The 24,256-nt window shown below is 44.1% G+C and overlaps 1 protein-coding gene across 1 annotated transcript in view; it reads left to right on the forward strand.

The window, feature by feature from the left end:
* Positions 1 to 24,256, forward strand: part of arfgef1 (ADP-ribosylation factor guanine nucleotide-exchange factor 1 (brefeldin A-inhibited)) — a gene marked incomplete at its 3' end in the record, with an annotated part of 60,459 nt that overhangs the window by 3,191 nt on the left and 33,012 nt on the right. The window contains exons 2-5 of the mRNA XM_080020398.1: positions 16,676 to 16,706; positions 20,142 to 20,298; positions 20,863 to 21,009; positions 23,686 to 23,865. Coding sequence (XP_079876524.1) covers positions 16,676 to 16,706; positions 20,142 to 20,298; positions 20,863 to 21,009; positions 23,686 to 23,865 — 515 coding nt within the window. The remainder of the gene's footprint in view (positions 1 to 16,675; positions 16,707 to 20,141; positions 20,299 to 20,862; positions 21,010 to 23,685; positions 23,866 to 24,256) is intronic.

The raw sequence follows: 24,256 nt of genomic DNA on the forward strand, positions 1-24,256 counted from the left end.
CATTCTTTTATTTAGTTTGACAGTCAGTCATTACTGAAAAAGAGCATTGATAAATAAATCTAGGAATAAGTAACAATTCCTTTAAAAACTGTTAAGGTAGAGCCACAATTTATAGCCTGGGAACCAGACGAATCTGTGAGCTCATGTTTCATTTTCTCTGCATTAGGCTTGGGCAGATTTACGTTTAAACCGTCTATCGGCAATCAACTCCATCGATCGCGATTGACATTGATGACAGACGATTAAAAAAAAAAAAAAAAATATATATATATATATATATATATATATATAAAGCAGTGATCTGCTTTACGTTCTGTTGTGAACTGTGTTGATTAAATGGAGTAATCTCAGACCATGGCTCCGGCTACAGTCTCAGTTATTCAACACAACAATCATCACGTGATAAATGACGTGTTATCTGATCGGTTCATACACTCGCGTACTCGCCGATACCCGATACAGCATTTTAGGCTGCATCGGAGACATTTCCAATACTGGTCTCGCTATCGGAACAACTCCAGCAATAAGATTTGAGTTTGAAACTGTGTCTTTATATATTATATGCCAGTCTCACCCATATATTTATGGTTGCCTGAGTGAGTAAGTATGTGTAAACAACTTGTTTGACAATAAGGTATTTTCTCTGTATTGTTTGGCAGCTGGTTTGCTGGCTGTTTGGCTGCAGCTTCTCGGTGGACAAAATGCCCACGATGTACTATTAGTAGGAGACGTTCATTAAATTGTGATGTTTTACAGCATTCAATGATGACGTTCAACAGGAGAGAGTAAAAAACAACTTGATGGAGAAGGCGTGAGGTTTGGTAAAACATGGCCAGTTTTTGCCAAACCTGGTGTATAGTCTATTTTCAGTACAGTACAGTACAGTTTTACGCGAGCTGACAGGACAGGGTATCGTCGAGACATTCAATCCAATTACTTAAAACCTTTATTGTATTTCAGGCAGCTAGTGCTCGTTTACTAAATGTGTATGCCAATTCTTCACTCTCTAAGGAATTTCACTGCATGCGTAATCCTCGGCGGTGTTCTCATTTTGAGAGTAGTCATCTCATTGTGCATTGTTGTAGATTCGTTTTTAGTCTTTCTAGAAAGGTATTTACCATGGCCTTTGTAAAAACGACTAAACCTTTCATTCCATTCGCTTACAACTGAGTCAGAAAGATATCCAGGCATTCCAGTGTGTTCTTTGAACAGGGGAATTTTCTCAATATGTAATTTATTGTGTATGCGTAGAGAGCTTGCAACAAAACCTTGTGTATCAAGAGAGTCCTTAAAAGCAAGCTCTCAAGACACAGCCCTACAAGTCTTGTCTACTACTCGCATCTAGGTTGTTTGGACTGTAATTCAAGATTGATCATTGATGAATTGACACAGCCAAAAACATTGTTCACACCGAGCGTAGGAGACCTGAATAAAACAGACAGTCTGTACAGTAGACATGCAACACAGCTTAGCCATTATATATCTGAATAGGGTTTGAGCAAAATTCTGGTTCAGACTTTGACCAGCTGAGCTTTTTCAACAAAACTCTGTCCACCGTCAATTTCTTATTTGATCTACCAAGCTGTCAGAAAGGCTCCTGCTGTCCAATAGAGCGCCTATCACACATAGTTCCTGGTAAATTACTTGGATAACCTTTCCGGCACCGCTAGTGAGTTTCACCATTCACACATGCAGCTACATTCAGGAAAATTGCCGTCTTGCGCCTTTTCACACATGCCCTGATAATGCCAGAATGATGGGGCAAAGGACAGTCCAGCTGAAGTCACCCGGTGCGGTCCCGGTCCCCCCACCCCGCCTCCTCCCGCGCTGGAGAGAGACAGATGGAGCAGCAGAGCGCATGGAGCGACGCACGGACAAAGCTCATTCACTTGTTTGCACAAAGAGGATGTATGTGGAAGTAGCACGCAAATAAAAATAAATAGGCCTATGAAATCAATCCTGAAATAAATAAATAAACGAGGCAATAAATATAGAAATAAATGTATGTATAAAAGAAAATATACGCCCGATGGACTGGGAGGGGGCGGATGGAGCTGCGGCAGGGCCCCGGATCTTATTGCCATTCATGTTATCTTTCATCACTTTCATTGCGCCGCAGGGTTTCTTGGGACTCCTCTGAATCTTGTGCGGAGTTGCCATTTCCAAGCACGCAAAGTGAAAAAGCGGCACCATGGCACGGCTTCAGCAAGGCTTTTTTGGAAAAGAGTAACGTCTTTAGAACTTTTTGAATCAGCCATTACAAAAAAAAAAAAGAAATTTAGATTTTACTGTTGACACGGAGAACACGAAGACGGTCGGTACTTTAGTCGGCACATTTAAACATCCCTAGTTTGTACATGTGCATAAATGGACTGTAAAGTCCAATTAAAAAAAACAAAAACAAACGAAAAGATCCTAATTATTTTTTTTTCCAGGGTACAGTGCCCCCCTGCTCACTCCACGTGACAGAGGAGCTTAACCCTCATCAGCCAGACTTAACCCCTTACATGCGCCAATGTTTCCTCTTCCATTCACAACAGCTGTCCCAGAATTTCGGAAATGATACTAGGTCTTGAGGTGGGAAATTGTCTGAATATCGATCCCTGCTCCCATTCACATGACCCCATGCAGGAACGTTTTTCCGGAACATTGCTGGGAAAGGCTGCATGTGTGAAAGGGGCTGTTAGGACTGCCCCCCCCTCCTTTCTTTGGCAACGCCTAACCTGCTGGTGAAACCACTGTTTGTGAAGATGGCTCAAAATTTACCTCTGCCCATGAAGTAAGATAGTCATGCTCCCTCCTAGAAATCTGTGCAGCAGCCAACACATGCTTGCCCAATTATAAGAACCAGTGATCCACTTTGTTAATCAAATTCTTTTTCTTCTTTTTTTTTAAGACTCTTGGCCTTGTGCCAATATTAAATGCAGGAGCTGAAGGTCACTTTTTGGTTTGGGTCATTTCACTGTGTAGTGTTACTGAATAACAAAGGCTTTACTGTTCATCTTCCGTTCTTTACTATTCAGAAATGTCAGTCCAGTCAGACATTGACACAGAAGGATGGCCCACTCTCTGGCTACAGGGGCGCACCAGGGAATCATTGGCAGGCATCACTGTGAAAGAGAAGATGTAAATATAGAGCGATTTATGTGGCCATTATTCGTCAGGACTTTGGAAATGTTCACTGCAATAAATTAGTTCTCCCCGGGCCGTTCTACCGTACCAACTGGAAATGGAATCAGGTTTGTGCATGTCGGTGTGTGGGTTTCTGCGTGTGTGCCGGCTTCCTTTGCTCAAAATTGCGGATATCGCCGTTTAAAAGGGCGATGCATACTGGGGCTGTGTGATGGATCAATGTTCTTCCCGTCTGAAATAATGTAGGCTCAATTAATTTCACGTGTCGTGAGATCTGAAATGAGAGATGTTTTGGTTTGACATGCCAAACAAACGATTCATTAACATAGGATTTTGATATTGTGTAAACCTCCCTGTGATAATAAATTCTTCCCTGTCCCCTGGCCTTAATACTTACACAAACAGAGTTATACATGACATGTACACCAAGAAACTTTCAGCACACAGGCTTTGTAGCAGTACTCTCCCCCATAATGTCTGCTCAGCCTTGGAGGCTGATGGAATAAGGCCAGACTCAGATGAATTAAGTGTACGGTTGGTTAATGTTTAGGGTACAGTTGATTCGCTGTGATAATTTGGCCTGCAAGCAAGTCTGCTACAATAAATAACCTGGTTGAGAGTGGAAAATGAGCGGAGCGGCAGACCCCGCAGGACTCAGATCTCCTAGGTGCATTAACTGCAGCCGCCCGACAGGTTAACTACCATTTAGATAATGAGAAGTAGAGTAGTCAGCATCTGGAAGCCAGAGCCGACGCCCCAAGGTGAAAATCGTCTTTATATCTAACCAGGGCAGTTCTACAATTTAGAAGGAGAAGAATGTTTTGGGGTTTTTTTCCCCGCCGATACCTCCGTACATAATACAGGATTTCTTCGCACTCCTGCCTCATTCATTGCTGGGACAGCTGATAAATGAATTACACCGCAAAAGATAGTAGCATTTGAGGGAGAACCCATCTCTTCTCTTCCCATTTTTCTTCTTCTTTCTCTCTGGTTTGCGGTTGTCAGCCAACCCATTCGTTTATCTGATTCAACCGTTTGTGTTCATCGGAAGGGGACTAGCGTACAGCACGAGGGGGTATCGTAACCACAAAGGAAGAGAGAAGTCTGGTGTTGCTCGAAGGCGTAGCTCAGAAGTTCAGGATCCCTCTTGGGCTACTGTTGCCTTTGACGAGATACCATCGTGGTGGTCGCTTGAAGGGTTGCAGATTTGATCCCTGGTCTCATCCTCGCAAAAATCTCCAGCTGTTCTCGATAAGGAGGTTGTCATTTTGCACGTCCTTTTTCTTAGGCTCAGTATTTTAATGCTTGTTGGTGAATAAAAGGTATTAATTGTGAACGGCTCTGAATGGCTTTAGTCATTAGAAAAGTGCTCTATTCCTTTAATTAGCTCAACATTTATTAACCAATTTTTTACTTATTATTTTAAGATATATTTTTGGGTATTTTCATGTTTTATTTTATAGTGACCGTGAGGGGGGTGATTTGTGCACTGACGCCGAATTGCATAATTCGGCGTCAGTGCACAAATCACCCCACTTTTACAGGTGATAAATTTCAGTAATTTGTTGTAGAAACGAAAAGTGCCCTAATCATGTGTCCACCCGAGTTATTAACAATGGATTCCTTTTCAAAAGCTGAGTAAGGCCTTGCGAAGACCTTGTGTTTCCCGGCTGCTGAGGGGGTTTTGATTAAACCCGGGGGCAAGGCTGGTGATTAGGCTTATGCGAGTGTGTGAGGGGTTGGGTCGGACACACACATACAGCACACATAATTAGGTAGCCCAGACAACCTTTGGCAGTAGCTCCGTCCTCCCCTCCAAATGTAATTACTGCTGTGCAACCTTTCCTTTCATCTGGGACAATAGAAATGTCAGGGGTCCGATTTTTCTCAGGCTCCCTTTGGTGGGAACAGCTGCCCTCTGTTTATCAGTGTTTGTTAGGAGGCGGAGGGGGACACCTCCACACAGATTTCAGTATCAGATTACCCATGTGCTTTCGATCAGCCGGTCGAAAGGGCCGGTATGTGGTCTTGATATTGCTATACATGTGGGAATGTTGTCATTTTACATACTTTAATCCCAAAGCCACAAAGTACCACTTTATGATACCTTGATAAGCTGGAGATCAGTGTGGTGTTCAGAGCCCCAGGCAACACCCACGTAGGTTACACTTTGAATGGAACGACTTCTGACAGTTGTTGTGAAGGGTTTGGGTCATGACTGCTACAATTTTTTTTTTCTCTGCCCGTTGGAAATTGTTATTGTCTCCCTCATTTAAAAAAACAAAACAAAAAACAGACAAACAGGAGGCTAGATATTGAGGCTGCTAGCCAGCTTGTCAAAAGAGCAGTTTTGAGCTGAGTGTAATGTTTTGGTTGTTTAGCTCCTGCAACGGGATCCGTGCCAAAATGCGATTGCTCTGAAAGCCCTTTGAAATGGAAATGGCACTGCGGGAGGCAGGCTGCCCTCTCTAAGTCTCTGGCGTCAAGCTCAGGTGATGGAGTTCTCAATAAGAGGCTGACCCGCAACCCCACCCTTTCTTTGTCTCAGTGTGGATGCCATTTGCATCAGAGAACTGTTGAAGTGTTTTCATAATGCTTATCTATCGCCTCTGATTTTAAACCCTTCCTTCCTTCCTCACGTCCATTCTTCTTACTATAGTGTCTAATAAATCTTCTTCTCTTTCCTTCTTGCCTGCCTTGCCCTTTCAGTTCCTACCAGTGGAGCAAATTGTCATCTAAGTCAGATGCTTGCTTGTCTCATTGCCAAAAAAAACTGTTGTAGAAGTCTTAAATAATTCCTGTCACACCAGCAACTTCTATTACACACACACACACACACACACACACACACACACACACACACACACCATTGGGATGGCAGCTCCCCAGTTTATTTGTTTTGGAATCTAGCCTTGTCCTTGTCCAATACACTCCCTCCCTCTCTCTCTCTCTCTCTCTCTCTCTCTCTCTCTCTCTCCCAGCTCTCTTTTCTCCTCTTTCGACTGTCTCTCGGCCAGCCCGGCCATCCCCCTTCCAGCTTGCTGTTTTCTTGCTGCTGCCTCTCTGACATGCTGCCGAGCTTCCCTAGAGAGACGTCTATTTTATTTATTTATTTATTTATTTATTTATTTATTATCATTATTATTGTTTTTTTTTTAACATGCGCTGTCAACAGGCTTGCCATACAACACAGGGTATTTGTATGCCAATGCATCTAGGACAGAGTTAGTCTGTAAAGTGTGTCAACCTGCCATGCCACTCTATATTATTCATCAAGAACTACTTGCAATAACTCTGTCCTGCGGAAGACTTGTGGGGTGACGAGAGCACAGCTTTTTCCGTTATACGCGACTGCCACCAACCCAATTTAGATTATACAAACAACTATCATCATTACTTTTCCAAGAGGGGGAGGGAGACGAATGAACATGGAGAAACAACGATATGTACTTGAGGCCGAAGGCCCAAAACCACTCGGCACCAGGGGCAAGCCGCCAGAAATGAAACACAGCCGGCAGGGGGCCCACTTGGTCGCCCCCCCTGCCAACCACACCCCCACACCACCCCACCAGCGCCCCTGTGCTGTTTGTGTATGCAGTTAAAGTTGCAGGCGGTGGAGAGTGCGAGCCATCCATGCATATCGAACCCGAGTGACTCGTACACCTCCTGCCTTGCGGACCCTGGTCTAGTGGTGTTTAAAATCGCAGGACAGTCATGAAGCACGCCAAGGCAGGAGCGTGGCCGGCAATATCGCAGCCGCCCTCCACATCCCTACCCACATACCCCGCACCCCATCCATTCTGCAAACCCTAGGCCTGTTGTATGGTGTATGTACTGAGTTTGAGTCCAGCATTGGGAGAGATAGGCGAGACATCTGTTTATCTCTTTCACCCTCGCCAGCTTGGCAGAAGTTTGTAGCCGATGCTGTGTATTAATTGATGAAATGTGGAAAGTCTCCTTGAAAATCTGTGTGTGTGTGTGTGGACCCACACACACGACACATATGTGGAGCTCAAGCAGCAGCAAGTGCATCCAACAGCTTGTGTTTGTGAATGTGAATGTCTGTGCTGTACCTGTTGTGCTGTTATTGAATTAGTAGAGATGATCAAACGGCCTGAGTCAGCCAGAATCTTTGCCCAGGTATGTGTCACTGCTCGGACTTGATGCACACTCTGTCCACACTGATGCACTCTAAATGATGATCCAATTGACTTCAGAGGAGAAAAGTCAACATGGAAAATAAGGAGTACATAAGAACAGGGCTTTTAACGAGGACAACATAGAAAACTGTCTCTTTGTATATTTTAAAGTGCTGGGGGTTGCAAGTGTAGCACAGCACAGATAAAGAGCTCAGAAAGGTTTCTGCTGTTCCCGGTCACAGGAAAAATCCAGCACCCTAAGAAAATTAGTCGCCATCCCCAGGGATGTCATTGTTGTGCTTTGATTTTTGTTAAATCTTTGGTTTTATTATTATTATTATTATTATTATTATCATTATTATTTAGTACAGGTACTCCTCACTTAACAACCTACCTGTTTAACGACCGCTCTGACTTACGACCAGCTCTCCGACCAGTCGGTATTGTTCGCTGCATACAATACCACGGCGAGCGTGGCGTCTCAGCGTTAAGCATCTCATCTCACATCACCCTTTATATATTATATATGGTTTGTTTGGAGAGCCAATGAATTTGGATGATCTAAAGCCGACCTTTCACCTCCAACCGATCACGTTTGTCGATCTAGAAATAAGCCCCGCCCGCAGGTGGTGCTTGTACACACAGTACACACGAAGCTGAAACAGAGCACAGCATCCAAAACTTGGAGGCGAAGCAGAAAGGTGACGTATTGTTTACAACAGGGACGCAGACATCCATAGTTCAGCGTTTTTTTTGGTTATTTAAGTTCCGACCCAAAGCAGACGGTAAATATTCATTGCATTGTAAAATATGTCGACGAGACATCCCAACGAAGACCAAGAACACCACACTTTATTATTTATTTAGACCTAGTTGTCATATTTAATTTGTTTTTGATTTGATCAAAATTGTGTTTAAGTGACACATTAATTAAGGCGGCTGCTCTTGTTACTTATTGTTCACAAACGGAAATTATTTGATTTCAAGTAATTATTATCGTAAAATATATTTATTTTTTAAATAGCTTAACTGACGGGATTATTATTATTTTTTGAATATCAAATAAAAAAAATTGTAAATCTACATGCCTTCCTGATTTCATAGTCTATAAAGCCTGCTTATAAATTGTTTTTAAGCTCAATAGACATAGATAATATTTGACCAGAATCTCTCCCATTTGTCTGAGACATTGAAATCTTCCAGGACACGTAAACCGGCACCAATTTTTTTTATGGGGAACTCTAGACCCCGGGTCTTGGAAAACAGAGAAGCCAGAAAACATAAATAAATTAAAACCTTGTTCTGAACAGGCACGTTGCGCGCCATTGCTCCCAAAGCCAAATTATATACAGACAGATATACACATACAAACAATAACTGGGTTATTTCAGTGTGGGATGTCTGGCTAGCTGTCCATTAAGCGAATATTCTGATGTTGGTCTTCACTTCTACTGCTGGTCATGTGGAAGATCTTGTCACGACATTTAGACAGATAGACTTGCCGGCAGGTAGACAGGCACACAGAGCGAGACGGGGTGTATCTTCCTTGTAAGCAGCTCTTGTCAGCAGTGGAGAGGGGGAGCAGGTTGTTTTGCTCACACACTGCCCCAGGAAGGTATTTGACTTTGATGCGATGCATTATGAAGGCAGGCTACCTTTTTGTTTGTACTTACCTTTGTAGGCAAGTATCCTATGCGGCATCCTAAAGAGGCGTGGTGTAGAATCTGACATTGATTTGATTCCACTGGGTCTGTATATATATATTTCTTTTTTTTTGTGAATTCTTTTGTTGCATACATGCGTTTTTTTTAGTTTTTTTTATATTCACGCCCACGGCCATAATCCTGTACTCATACCGTTTCTGTTTTAATACCAGCTACCCAATCAAGATAAGATATCCTAACTCTAACCTAACCATAAGCCCTGCTGATATTTCTGAGAATGGATCTTACTTTCACTATGTTAAAAAGCACACCTCCAGGGCATGTGCTTTTGGCACATGCATGTGGACATACAGTAACCATAGAACTGTTTCTTCGAGCACACACAGCACATCTCGTAATGTAGAAGCCAACCAAAACTCTGAGAATAAGAATCAGGCTTGTCAAACAAAACTAAACTTTGAAAAGATTATGACATTAGTAATTTAAAGCTCTGTCTTTTGTTTTTAATGCCATTAAAGTAGAGTAATACCGTTTTCACACCATAATTACAGATTTACCTGGGTTTTTTAAACCCGAGTAATCCCACTAAAAGTAGGCGATAGACACCTTTCCCACTGCCAGAAGAAATGCCGTTTTTTTCTGGTGTGTCATGTTTGACGTCATGAACATATGGGAAAAGGGGCGTGTCATGGTTCCAGCGTGATTTGGAACAAAACAGTAGAGGAGACAGCTACTTAAACAACGACACAAAACTGTAAAAAACAGGATATGAAATGATCGAATGATACATGGATATTCTTTTTATCAAGCTCTCCTAAACTCCCTGCCCCCGGAGAAGGAACGTTCTCCACACGTTTCACCTCTCCCTGTCCGTCTAGTGATGTAGAGTATGAATGGGATCCATGTGGCATGTTGAACGTGGCCATTTTGAATCTTCCCATCTGGGGTTGCAGGGCTGGTTGAAGAAGTAATACTGGGCCGTATTACTTGTGTAGTCTATGTGAAACGGGCTTCAGTTACATTTTGACCTCTGAGGGACTTACTTCTGATTGACTGATTTCACTCCCGAAGCATCTACGCTGCTGTAATAGGTTCCCAAGTGTCATGCACACTGTCGACCAATCAGTGGTTTCCCAGAATTCTTAGCTGGTTTCCAACCTTTGGGCTCCAAGTCACAAGCTGCTGTCCATTATTACCTGCCATCCATCCTATTTACTCCAGAGAAAGGCTGTTGTGGAGAGGAGCTGTTGACTGAGGCTACCATTACCTCTAATTGTTGTTCAGTTTAGGTTTGATTGCATGGCTCGCCGCTAAAGGCCCCCCTTCAGAAGCGGTAGCAGTAGCAGGAAACACCACGCGCTACCGACAACACAAACTCTTGTCTCCGCTGCTCGTCAGATTGAGCTGCTGTGTGTGTGTGTGTGTGTGTGTGTGTGTGTGTGTGTGTTGTAGTTGTCCATGAGTCTAGAGTGGACTGTTTATGCCGGCGCCATGGTTAGGCGCTGTCATCTGACGCTGGGAGGTTGCTACGTTGTTCTACCTGAGAATAACAGCTTCCCTCCCATGGGTCTTCTGTAGCACTGTGTGCGCATGCTGCTACATCTCGAACACACACACACACACACACACACACACACACAGACACAGACACAGACACACACACACACACACACACACACACACACACAAAAATATAGACTACATAATAAACACAGTTGTTCCCTCTACAGTCATGCTTGAGTTGCCTCAGAGCCGTGCCACATAGAGCTTGTGTGCTATGATGCTGGCAGAATTGGCGCTTGATTGTTGTCGTGCTGCCTGAAATGATTTCCTTGTTGAGGTGGCGAGGTCGTATTCCAGTTGTCGTCATCTTCTCATGCATTTTTTACAGAAGGCCTCGTTGCGTCGGTGTCAGGTAGCCCACTTTGCTGTACTGTAGGTCCGAGGCTACTCTGTGTTTGGTCATAACAAACCTGCTGCAGCATCTACATGGAGACAATGGAGAGAGAATTTAAGCACTATTGTAATATTACTCTCTCGCCTTGCTCTCATATTGTGGTTTTGCCCTCTTGCTCGTTCTCCAGAATACCCCCCCCCCCCCGCCCTTTCTTGATATATCCATGCCGGGAGACTGCATGAACTCCAAAGGGAAATGGAGAAATGATTAGGTAGCTTTTGACTGACTTTCATGCTAGCTTAGGGACAGCTCTAGGGTCCTTTTGAGTAGATGATGGCCCCCAGGCTAGGGGTATTCAGGAGCTGGCTTTGGCGATGACTGGGAAGTTTGGCTTGGCTCTCGTGAACACGTCTTGAATGCTTAGGTGAAAAAGATTATCCATCACCCATTTCTACCACTAGCCCCACAGCAGTAGATAGACATTGCATAAAGGGAAGATTTTTGTACAGCCTGCATACACAGTATGACTCTTAGACACTGAAAGTGGAATGTCAATGCAGTATGACTTGATGCATTCCCTTTAAGGGCATTGTTTTCCACCATTATTTTTGATCTGTGTTATTTCAAAATAAACTCCACCTCCCCAATTTTCAAAATCCCCCGAAGGAATACCCACATCACATTTCATCCTTTATGAGTTGTCATGAAGGGGACAGTAATACCCAGGTGACCTCTTATTTTAAGAACGAGCCCCGTCTGCTTCTTGTTCAGCTTCACTGTATTTGCATTTCATGCTGTAATTAAACCAGCGTAACTCGGCACAAATAATTCTGCGTGAGAAGGTGTATATAGTTGTTTATATCCGTCTCCACAATTACACAAAGGAAAGAAAAGGAAACTTGAAGCTGTCTTTCTTTTTTTGTTTATTTAAAACCAGGTCCTCCTCTGTGCTGTATAGTGTGGCTTAATATAAAAATCTAATACACAAAAATGTTCAAATTGCTTTGCAGACTGCACATTTATATTTATTATTGGGGATCCCACAAGTGACATACTGTTACAGAACTGTTGGTACAGACAAGTAACAGTAACATTTTCAAGGTTACAAGAGTAACCTTGAAAATGATTCAATGAATAACAGCCGCTGAAAGAAGCGGCAAAGTCATGTTTTTGTAGGTTTCTCTCATCCATTCTGTTGCTCACAAAGACGGCATTGTCTCAGGCTCTGGTCTGGCCATACGGCTCCCCAGAGGGCCGTAGGGCTGCTCTAATGTATCTGATCTGCATAGTGTGTTTCCTCTGAAGTGGCCCCCCATTATGGGTTTTAGTCAATGCAGGGACAGCGCTGTTTGCAGTGCGAGTTTGACCATTACTCATCAGAGAGGCATCTTCTTCAGAGCTTCTAATCAGCAATGCTATTTTTCCTTTTTCCAACCTCACCAGCACAGCGCACCAAGGCAGGTTGCATAGGAAAAAAAAAAAAAACAACAATGTTTTAATTTCCACAATCGAAATAATTTACTTGAGGATTTTTGTTTTTTCCCTATGGTGTTTCCAGTGTGATCTCCCTTATCATGCGCTGTTGACGGCCACTCTGGAAATTGTCTGAAGCAGTGCTGTTTATCAGCACTAATTATTTGAAGCCTGTTCTTTGAAACTATATATTTCCATTTTTTCCATTGTCGTGTTGTTTCTGTTTGTTTTGTTCGTTTGTTTGACCTCCATTGTAGCGTTAGCGTGCATCGCCCATATTGAGGCAGGGTGACGCATTTGATGGCATTTCAGGCATTCTTTACTTCCCGCAAATATAAATTTGTAGTTGAGTAAACTAAATAAATAAACATAATTTATAGAAGTTGATGTAAACTTCAAGAAATGTAATTTAAAAGTGCGCTGTACCAGGTCACAAGATAGACTGTGACCTGGTGTGATCTGGGGCTCTGCATCGGGGCTCATGGGACAGAGCTATCTTTCACTAACGACCTTGGTGCAGCAGATGACTTCCCCTTCTGCCAAAACGAGCCCCTGGTGCTTTACATATCAACTCATTAGAGTGACAAGAGGTCGGCCGTTTGGGTTTTTTACAGGCCTCGCTCTTACGCTATGCAGGTGGGCTGCCATTGATTCTGATGTGATTACTCCAAGACTAGTGTCTGCACACATCTGAGCTTTCTTTAGGGTTGTAATTGGTGCATTTCAGCTGCTAAAGGAGGGAGAGACTTTCAGGCTGAATAAGTGGCAAGACACTTATTGGATGTATTCAGAGCAAACCGTGGCTGATTGCCGGTGCGTATTGGTAACATTATCTGTCTGTCTGTGTCTGAGAACCTGTGCATGCGTGTGTGTGTTGAAACCAGGAGCTGGCACAGATCAGCTATTCCAGTATTTTAATTTGCAGTCCCGTCTCTCCGTCCCGGGAGTATCTGCCAATAATACGTGTGTTCTCTCCCATTGCCACCATGTCGCCGGCGTTGCCATGGTTTCATTGTTAAATTCCAGGAGTGACGGTTCCTCATCAACACTACTGACACACCAAACTAATTATGTGGCTGTTAATTATATGTGTAGACAGTATGAACATCCCAAAAGAGTGTGTGTGTGTGTGTATGTGTGTGTGTGTGTGTGTGTGTGTGTGTGCGTGTGCGTGTGCGTGCGTGTGCGTGCGTGTGCGCGTGCGTGCGTGCGTGCGTGCGTGCCAGTGGTGTCTTCCTGTGTTTGTTTGCAGACTTGGATAAAGTCGAGCTCTGGCGAGAGAGCTGCGTTGACATTGAGCTGCCTATATCAAATGCAGGATCCCCGCCGGCAGTCCTTGTGATGCGGCTCACATCCAGGACTCCTAAGCCGCTGTAGACTTCTCCGTCGCTGACCTTTACACTCCCGTTCCCCAGAGCCTCGGGGATGTTTGTCTCTGTGGGGGGTTTTTTTGTTTGTTTGTTTTTTTTTCTTCTAGATCGAAATGCTAGCTTAGCTCTTTTGAGACACAAAAAAAAGATTAATCTGTGCAGAGAAAGAAAGAGAGAGGGAGAAAGTGGGAGATGTGCCTCTGTGTTCGCTCTGATATCAGGTTGGTTTTTCTCTATGGTCCAGCTCTCTTGATATCGCTGCCTACCAAAGATTGTCATGAGAGATAAATGATTGGACTGTACTCCTGATCTCTCTCTCTGTCTCTCTCTCTCTCTCTCTCTCTCTCTCTCTCTCTCTCTCTCTCTCTCTCTCTCTCTGTCTCTGCCTTTTTCTGGTTATCTCTCATTAGATCTGTCTCTCTATCTCTTTCTTTCCCTGCCTTTGCCATGGTCTCTTTTCTTGTCTATTTTTTGTGTAGTCCCAGGGCTTAGATTAAGTCGTGTAGACTAATTCTCCACTCGTTGCCACACCACACACACACACACACACACACACACACACACACACACACACACACACACACACACACACACACACACACACCCACCCCATCCTGACTAATCACAGCTAATTGGCTATTGCTTAAAAGGCCAAACACTTTTATTTCGCTCTTTCAGGACGTAGCCAATGGAAAATTCCAATAGGCAGGCACACACACACACACACACACACACACACACACACACACACAGACGCACAGTGGGGGTCTGGTTAAAGGAGTGTTAGCCACATTTGGTCCGGCGCTGATTAATAACATGAAAAGCAGACGACGAAGTACCTTGGATCTCCTCAGTCAGGTCCAGCTACACAGGGCAGTTTCAGGCGGCTCGTCTGGGCCTGCGTGGCATCTTCTCCGCTCCATGTTAATATGCCACATCCATTACATCCTCCATATTGGCAGCAAACCCCCATTAGGCATCACTGCCTTACCTCTTCCACTCAGTGGCTTTTATTTTTTCTCTCCTTGGTGTCCCTGCGGATTGTACAGAGAAATGTGGTTACGAAGGCGAGCCCTAATTTAATTCCCCGGTGTGTTGACGACTAAGTACTCTGGCCAAGTAGATTTCTTAAAAAAAAAAAAGGAAGAAGGAATGTTCGCCTCCCGGCAGCAAAATAATTGAATTGTCATGGCGTCTCCCTCCCGTTGTCGGCCGACACTATTCTACGAGGATTCTCTCATTTTGTTGCATATCGCCGGCGTCTCAGGAACACCTTTTTTAATAGAGAACTTCAATTGGCCCCGCCCCCCCGCGTGTCTTTACTCTCCCTCCCTGTCTCTTATTTCTTCGTCATTCCCTTACATTCAAATTCAGTGCGCGTATGTTTTTCTTTGTGGGTCTCTTTGCTTTCTTCGCCTTCATTTTCTCTCTCTCGCTCTCTCTCTCTCTCTCTCTCTCTCTCTCTCTCTCTCTCTCTCTCTCTATCTCTATCATGGTGTCCATGGTATCAGTGTTTAGACTGTTAATCCTCTGGCTCTCATGCCTGCAGATCTGTGAAATAAACACAAATGTTACTGCCAGACGCATCGCTGGGCTTCTGGGGAGTCGCGTCGAGCTGCAGGCGAGCTCCAGGCGCTTTGTCTGACATCCTCTCTGGGCAGGGCGGGCGTCACCAAGGACCATAGTGCTCTCTCGCTCTGGGGTGCTTGCCACTACATAGTATGGATAGGAATGCTGATATTTTCAGTTTAAATAATCACTGAGCTTGAGGAAGCTCGATGTTCATTATTTTTCATTAACTCTTTCGTCAATTTAAAAAGTAAAAGATAAAAAAAACATTGGATTGAAAGGACCAATAGGTAATTGACCATGACGTGTCAATGGGCGCTCTCAAATGTTCAATGGCGGTCAGTCCACTGTCACCTCAATGGCTGCTGGGATTTCAAGCTCTCAAAACAGGCAGTCCATACCGGAGTCCCCCAGATCTGTTCATCTTAGTCCCCACCCCCAGAGCTATCCAGTTTATGGCTCCAAATTTGTATCAGGTTAATTTGTGCAAGCATAGACGACACAACCAGAGTGCAAGACCCCTCTTCTACGGAGTCGAAAAAGATTTGTTCTCAGGCAAAGAAGCCAATGCTAAGTTCTGACTTTATGATATTGTGTTATGATCTGTGGGCTTCTCTAAAAATGTAAACCAGCTTGCAAGGAGATATATTACCCTTTAACTTGACATTATTGAACTTTAATTCAGCAGTTAATACTTTCTGTCCATTTGAGGATATCGTGGCTCACAGGAGCGTGCGGGGGGGGGGAGTTCAGCTTTGGGTTCAGTTTGGGGTGAGGCAGAGAGGAGACACTTATGCCAACGTAGTTCTAGCTGCTATAGCTTAATTTAGCACTCCATAGTTACTGATCACTACTTTGACATAAAAAAAAAACAACTGAGTTCTGGACCTGGAACTCTCACTGTTCCAGTGGGAGCTCAATGCACCCATATCATGTCACATTTAAATCAGGTTTAGGTATTAGAGCATTTTAACCAATAATAATATTGTCTTTTATTAGCACTACGAGAAACATATTCGCGTGCATGTGCTGCACACCTCTGGGCACACATGTTTACAGGTTTTCACTGGTTACATGTTTTCTCGGCAGTATAGGAGCCTCATTACTCATAAGGAAACGAGTGGCTGGACATTGCTGTCCAGGATTTCACTCTCCGTTACTTAAGATGATATGTTTTTAAGAGCCTCTCATCTGATGTGTGTGTGTGTGTGTGTGTGTGTGTGTGTGTGTGTGTAAACACTTGAGACAGTGTGCATTCAGCAGGAACCGAGGGCAGATCCTCTCAAAGCCAGGCTTCATAAATAAGTTGGACCCTCTGTGTTGCCAGACTCTAATATATGCTTATATTCCCCACAGTGCCATTAGCTGAGTCAAACATTGCAGGATTTCCACTCCCCAGGGCTAATAGCTTTCTCTCTGTTTCTCTTCTAGAGGAAATCAAAGAGGAATCTGAAAAATTAAGGTAAGTAATTAATTCATTACTCAAAGTAATAATGAATGAAGGTTGACGTCAAGTATTCAGTTCACCTGTTTCGGCCTGTTTGGGCGCAAGGTAGAATTCAATGCTTGGCAGAGAGCCTTAACTTTTTTTTGTTGTTGTTGTTTTTTTGTCAGTAAACAATGAATCGAATAAAAATAATAAGATCTAGGGCTGTGCCGGTTGAGTCAAATCGATCGGCATTATCGTCTTGTCATGCGGGGGGCGGCGTTTTGTTTTGTTCACTAACATGCAGCACAAGCAGAATGTAATTAACAACACTCATTTCTTTAAACAGAACAAAGATTTAGCATAGGGTGACCAAATGTCCCAGTTTGTCCGGGACTGTCCTGGTTTCAAGCTGCATGTCCCAAGTCCCGAAGACACGCCCACTTGCACGCTGTGAATTACGTGCTTTCAGGGGTGTGTGTGTGTGTGTGTGTGTGTGTGTGTGTGTGTGTGTGTGTGTGTGTGTGTGTGTGTGTGTGTGTGTGTGTGTGTGTGTGTGTGTGTTTGTGTTTGCAGAGCCGGTGGCCTTAAGTCCAATAAAATCGAATAGCCTTTCTTAACATTCTCAGATATTAAATATGAAACTGTATTACATGTATGTATGTATAAGTATGGCGGTGTTAAATAGATAAAACAAAAACGATCAGCATTGCCTGAAGGGATTAGGCCAAAATGTTCTTTAACGGGGCCGTCCCCATTTATTCTACTAAGCAAATAAAGAAACCAGCAAACAAATTATTAAAGAAAATGTCTGGCCCGCTTGATTTTCAGTTGACTTTGTTGAGGTTCCGTGCCAAGAAGATGAGTGTGTTCACCTTCTTCAGTTTGAGGCTACGTTTTGCACTGCTAAAAACCAGTTTGGATGCATTATTATTATTATTATTATTATTAATAATAATAATAACAATAATAATAATAGTAGTAATAGGAACCTAGTTGTTGTTTTAATTATTATTATTATTATTATTATTATTATTATTATTATTATTTCATAGTGTACTGCAAAAGGGAGTTTTTTTTGCAATGTTGCCCAACCCCCTCCCAGATTAGCAGAGCAGCACGGTAAACTTCAAAGACAGCGCACTTCAGTGACTCCGCGATTGTTGTAGGGAGAAGTATTGTCAGCATTGTTTTAGGGGGATCATGTGGTGTTTAAGCGTACATTAAATGATTTATGTATGTTTATAGTAAAGGTTGATTATTTTATACATTTTAGACAAACATTAACAACTGGTGATTATGGGTTTTTTTTTGCGTGTGTGTGTCGATGACCGGCAATGGCTCGATTATGAGATAGACCGGCCCAGCCCTCATTAAAACGCATGTGTGTGTTTTGGGCGTTTTTGTGGGATTTTTTTTCGAGCCTACAGTGTCTTTTTGTTTTTTGTTTGCCTCTCCGCCCGCCTTGCTCCCAACAGTCTTGCCTTCTCATTAATGGCTTTCCCTCACAAAAGTCTTCTTAATGCTCAATGTGTTTTTTTTTTGTTTTTGTTTTTTTTGTTTTGTTTTTTTTCTTTAGTCTTTGTGTGCCGTGTATGTGTGTTGTGGGTATTGTGCTGCCAAGTAAATTGGCATCATTACCACTACCTCCCCACCACCGCACCATTATTTGCTGTCCACTCTTTCCTCTCTCTCTCTCTCTCTCTCCCTGTCTCTAACTCTCCCTCTCCCTCCAGCCCCAGGATTTACCAGAAGCAGGTGGGACTGTATCTGTCCCACCTGTCAGTATTGTCAATGTTTCACAGAAGGCAGAGAGATGTCATTGCATGGATAAACATGATTACAATGCCCCCTCGTGTTTCCACAATCTGGTTAAAAAATAAATAAAATAAAATAAATAAATAAAAAACTGTCTCTGCTCCGACTAATGCTGCAAGACACGTCAATGTGCCGGTTTTGAACTGCTGAGTTCTTTTCACAAACATATTTTATTCAATGGCCATAAGCGCCATAATCCCCCCCCCACTCCAGACGTACTCAACGCTGTTGCTTGCGTCCACGAGCAGCCATAAGCATCCCCTCGGCTGCCTGGCTAAGACCCACTTAGCGTCCATATTATGAATATAAGCAGGTTAAGTCTGAGGCTGGGTGGAGGGAGGGAGTAGGCCAGCTGACATTAAGCAGCGAGACCAGCAGAAATAAGCCAGAAGAGAACAGCTCCCTATAGACACACTGGCAGAGAGAGAGAGAGAGGGAGGGATCAAGGGAGGGATCAAACCAACGGGGTGGCCGTCCAGAGCTGAATCACTGCTCTGCTTCAACGCTGTTCAATAGCCTCAAAGAATTTGGAGACGTGGGGAGGGGAGGTGGAGCAAACTGCGTATGCCTCTTATTTTTAATCTTTTTGTTTCCTCTCTGTTCTCTGTGTTCAAAGAGCCGGACGATAATTTGATATTCTGGCTTTCCCCCTTTCAGCGCTACCGTGCAACAACAATTATGACTATATTATCATGATAACATTGCACCGCTCCAGTTCACAGCATGATGTCTGTTATTGCTTTCTCCCCAATCCACTGTTTCTGCTCCCTCATGCTCTCTCTTGCCGCCTCACTCTCGCACTCTTCCCCTACCCCTCTCCCATTCACTCTCCCTGTCACTTGGTGTGCCTATTCCTAGCCATCGTTTTTGAGGTCATCCCTCCGAAGGAGCTGAAATCATCCTTTGTCATTGCGATCCTTTCACATAAACAAAGCGATCCCTCCCACTCTCACACCCTATCTCTCTCTCTCTCTCTCTCTCTCTCTCTCTCTCTCTCTCTCTCTCTCTGTCCTTCTATCTTTCTCTCGCTCCCTCTATCAGTCCCTCCCTCCGTCAGCTAGTGCAGTCTGGGTGTGGTGGAAATGCAGCGCTGTAAAGACATGGGCGCAGCCACATTTCATGCATCCTCATCTCACATAAAAAAAAAAAAAAAAAAAAAAGAAATTACCTTTTTTTTTTTTTTTATTATTCCTTGATTTATGCCTCAGTAACGTTCCTGGCCGCTGAACCTGCGTCGTCAGCGTAAGCGCATTCAGACACAGTCGGCGCTTGACAGCCAAGAAGACTGCCCCCCTCCCGAAATGCCGAATTTGGGTCACTCAATCACTATGACAAGGAAATTGAAATGAGCAACATGTTCCTTTGCATTTTCGTCTCCTGAGATCCTGCTGCTCCTGTCAGCAGGATCGAGGTTTTACAGGTAAACGTGGAGGTTCCACTTCAGCATGTGGCTCGGTGCAGAGAGGGGTGCTGCTGAGTGGCATCCTCCTTTAACTGCGGGGCCCCGTTAATGGTGCCTGGACATCATCGGAGTGTACCAAGTGTCAGACTGATTGTCGGTTCCCGCCGCTTTTCCGGTGACTTTAGCTGACAGACCGGTTCATGTGATCACTGTGTTTATCGCTCTTATTTCTCTCTCTCTCTCCATCGTAGTCCTCCCGCCGGAGATGGCAAATCGAGTTCCAGCACTTTGCCGCCAATCAAGTCAAAGACCAATTTTATTGAAGCCGACAAGTACTTCTTGCCGTTTGAGTTGTCATGTCAGTCCAAATGTCCGCGCATCGTCATCACCTCGCTCGACTGTTTACAGGTCAGTGGCGTCCGTGCAAAGGGACTGGGCTTTTTTCATCATACGGTGAAACTCGGCAAACAAAAAAAAAAATATATATATATATATATATATATATATATTCTGAATCAGTTGCCTTGTTTTCTTGAGCGGCCAACTGTAATATAAGGCTGAGCGATATATCAGTATAATAGCGATATTGTGACGTGAGACTAGATACCGTCCAGCCGTTCTTATCAATGAGGCTACCTGCCTGGTCATCATATCCACATCACTAATGATTATTTCTCCAATATTTATTGTGTGTAAATATTTTATGAAAGCACAAATAGTTATTCCTCAAATATCGCAAAGTCATTGATATTGAGGTGTTGGTCGCAAAAAATATAATGATATTTAAATTCCCTCTACTGGGAAGTCATATTAACATGCCATTACATGAGCGTGAACACATCAAATTTAGCTCCCTTGAACACAGCCCATAATGTCATGCTTTGGGGTATATTCGTTTACTGTGTGTGTGTCTGTGTCTGTCTCTGTGTGTGCGTGTGCGTGCCTGTGTTTAATGGTGTGTGCGTCTCTTAGAAATTGATAGCGTACGGCCACCTGACAGGCAGCGCCCCGGACAACACGGCCCCGGGCAAGAAGCTCATCGACAGAATCATCGAGACCATCTGCGCCTGCTTCCAAGGGCCGCAGACCGACGAGGGCGTCCAGCTACAGATCATTAAGGTTTGCTGTCGACCGCCGCGTTCCTCGCATGTCAAGCGCTTCACTATCAGCGCGCACAATGTCGCCAGGAATAATAGCGCTGGCAGTGCGTGTGTGGATAGGGCCATGACTCTTTCCGTGGACAGTTGGTACATTTTCTGCCGGTTGTGATTTCAAATAAATGCTCTTTCAAAGAGTTCAGAGTGTAAGCCCAGCCCCAGCTTTTTTTCAGTAAGTGAGGTTAGCGTGTCGTGTCATGTCGTGTCATGTTCTCAGTGGAGTCAATGGCGCTCAATGAACGTGCACGCATTTTGTGTACCAACCACACAATTTCTGGTAAAATTCCACAAAATGCCATGAGAAACTAGGCAAACATAAATTGTTTTCTGTAATTAAAGTGTGTGTGTGTGTGTGTGTGTGTGTGTGGTTGTCATTTAATTACCGAAAAACAATCAATCAATACAAAACAATACCCTACATGTACTGGGTATTGAAACTACACCCCTCGAATTGGACCAGATGCTACGACCTTGTGCTTGTGGCTCCGTCACGCCTCCCTCTCCTCTCACTCACTCAGCATCCACTGATATGCAGCGCACCGAGCACAGCGGCACTTTATTATCTACCGAGGCGTAACGCTGCACTGCCGAGGTAAAATGGGAAGTGGGGGAGTAATAATTGAGGACAAAAATGTGACAGTAATGTTGACATACCTATAGAACGTGAGCGGCGCCGATCAGCCGGTGACCGTAATCGAGCGTTTTTTAGCCCGATCGGCTATGACTGGTAACCGGCCGATCAGTGTCAGATGGATCTGATTCCGTGCCGGTCAAACGCCCGATACTATGCTCAAGTACTCGTAAAAATGCTCAGATACTCAAACTGGATGACAATGTAACATAGTTGTGTAGTTGATGCTTGACAAAAGAGAGCAAAAGACGTTGGTTTGTTATGTTGCTCGTGGCGTGCGCTCGTCACAAGACGGCTGCGGTGTGAATGACTGATGGAGTCATTTAGCTGCAGAAAGCCAAACACCACGGAGACTCGCTGTTGCACCGTCGTGGCACTCAAAATATTTTCCCCAACCTTGGCAGGTCTGTTATAGCTTTGCTGTTAGAACTGTTAGTACTGTCGCAGACCTTCTCCTGATGTATTATTTTTGTTTGCCGTCAACCTGCTCAGCGTTGGTTTGGTTTATTGTGTAGGACTACACTACATCACATTCTGTTCTGTGATAGTGAGTAAGTAAACACATTTATTTACATAGCGTCTTTAGAGCGATCGAGTGGCACAAAGTTCTTTGCATGTCCATTCAAACAAACAAAAAACACACTAAGAACACAGCCACGCCCATTCGTACAAAAAAAAGTTTTCAGATGCCTTTCGAAATAGGTCGCTGGCTGACCTGTCCTCCACTCAGGTAGACTGTTCAACAAGCTTTACAACCACAGATGTGAAGGCTCGGTCTTCCCTCGCCCTAAAGCTATGGATTTGTCATGGAATTATGGATTTGACATGGATGTCCTATTGCAGGTAGAGATTTTGAGATGTTGTGTTTTAGAGAGATAGTTCTCAACGTGCGGTCCGGATGCCCCCTGTCTCCTTCAAAAGATTCCAAGGGGTCCTCAGGAAAAATTATTAATAGTTCAACTTCACCGTTATTTAATTCAGAAGATGTTAGCACCATTAGAGAATGTACAACAGATTTATGATTAAATCTTTAATCTGGATTGACATTGATGACAGACGATTAAAAAAAAATATATATATATATATATATATATATATATATATATATATATTATCCGAGCGTTGAAACGGTGTAAGTGCAGTTTACCGTGTATTGAAACCTCAGAGCTGTCGAGTAACCACTTGTGATCGGATCGCACTTGCTCTATATTCTCGCTCTATATTCAAATCTTGTGATTTGGTTTTTTTTAACTTCTCCTCCTCCAGACAGCGGCACACAATGCGCGTGTGCCGGCTCCTGACTCCCTTCCTGTCTTTTTATTTCGGAGCTGTTCGTTTTTCATTGGTTTCCTACATGTATGATACGACATTTTTAAACACAACTGAATTCAGGGACTGTCCCGTTCCAAAAAACCACCTGTGCGTCCCCATTCCTTTCCGTTGTTATGGGACTCAGTAAAAACTGGATGTTTTTGTGTAAATAGTTTACTTGTAAATAATAAATCCTGTAACGGGGAGACCGCATTTGCCACATGCGCGCAGTAGTTTTACTGTTATCTCCTAACTATCGTATAGTCAGGTGTGGAAGTTTTGATTAAATCACATCCAACAAAAATCGGATTTGGTTTCCAGAGACAACCTCTATCAAATGATTTTCATGGCCGAATGCAAAACAAATTGAGGGTTCTTGATATAGAAAAGGAAAAGTCTATCTCCAGCAGTGAGTCTCTCGCGACTTCACATTCTCACTCAAATCATCCTTTGCTCTCGAATGGCCCCGCGACAGACTGGGTCAAAGTTCAAACTGAGCCCATGAAGTCCCTTGTATGCGATTCGCGATCTAAACTTAGAAACGCTGTACAGGCCGACCAGGCTGAGTCATGGTACAAGGGTCTTGCCGTTTACGCCCGTCCTCATGTCAACGTCCACCTCCCTGGTCTCCTGCCAACCCCAGGCTTTTCTCCTCCTCCTCCTCCTCAAAGTCCCTTTTCCCCTCCCCTCCTCCAGGCCCTGTTGACAGCCGTGACCTCCCAGCACATAGAGATCCACGAAGGCACCGTCCTCCAGGCGGTGCGCACCTGCTACAACATCTACCTGGCAAGCAAGAACCTCATCAACCAGACCACGGCCAAGGCCACGCTCACGCAGATGCTCAACGTCATCTTTGCCCGCATGGAGAACCAGGCAGTATGTCTCCCCCCTCTCGTCCGTGCACGCTCCAGACACAAAGGGAAACACTTGGACTTAAAGTTGTGACTGGTTTCTACCTTTCTGACGCGGGATCCGGTGTGCTTGAATAGCCGGTAGCGCCGGTCTCCAGAGCCTCTGAAGCCTCGTATGGTTGACGTACATTCCCTACGTTTCCCAGAATGGGCGTTAAAGTCTCACGTTGGCTTTGTGTGCAGAGGTACATTTTAGGTGCTGCCTTTGAGAGAGAGAGAAAAAAAAAAGAAAAGACAAGCTTGCTCTAACGCCATCTTTTTCTTTTTGATTGACACCCTCCCTCACCTGCCTCCCTCTCCTTTTTCGCCCCCCCCCCCCACCCCCACCCTTCCCCACCCTCCCCTTGGACATGTAG

This window comes from Zeus faber (assembly GCF_960531495.2).
Source record: "Zeus faber genome assembly, chromosome: 19".
Taxonomy (NCBI): domain Eukaryota; kingdom Metazoa; phylum Chordata; class Actinopteri; order Zeiformes; family Zeidae; genus Zeus; species Zeus faber.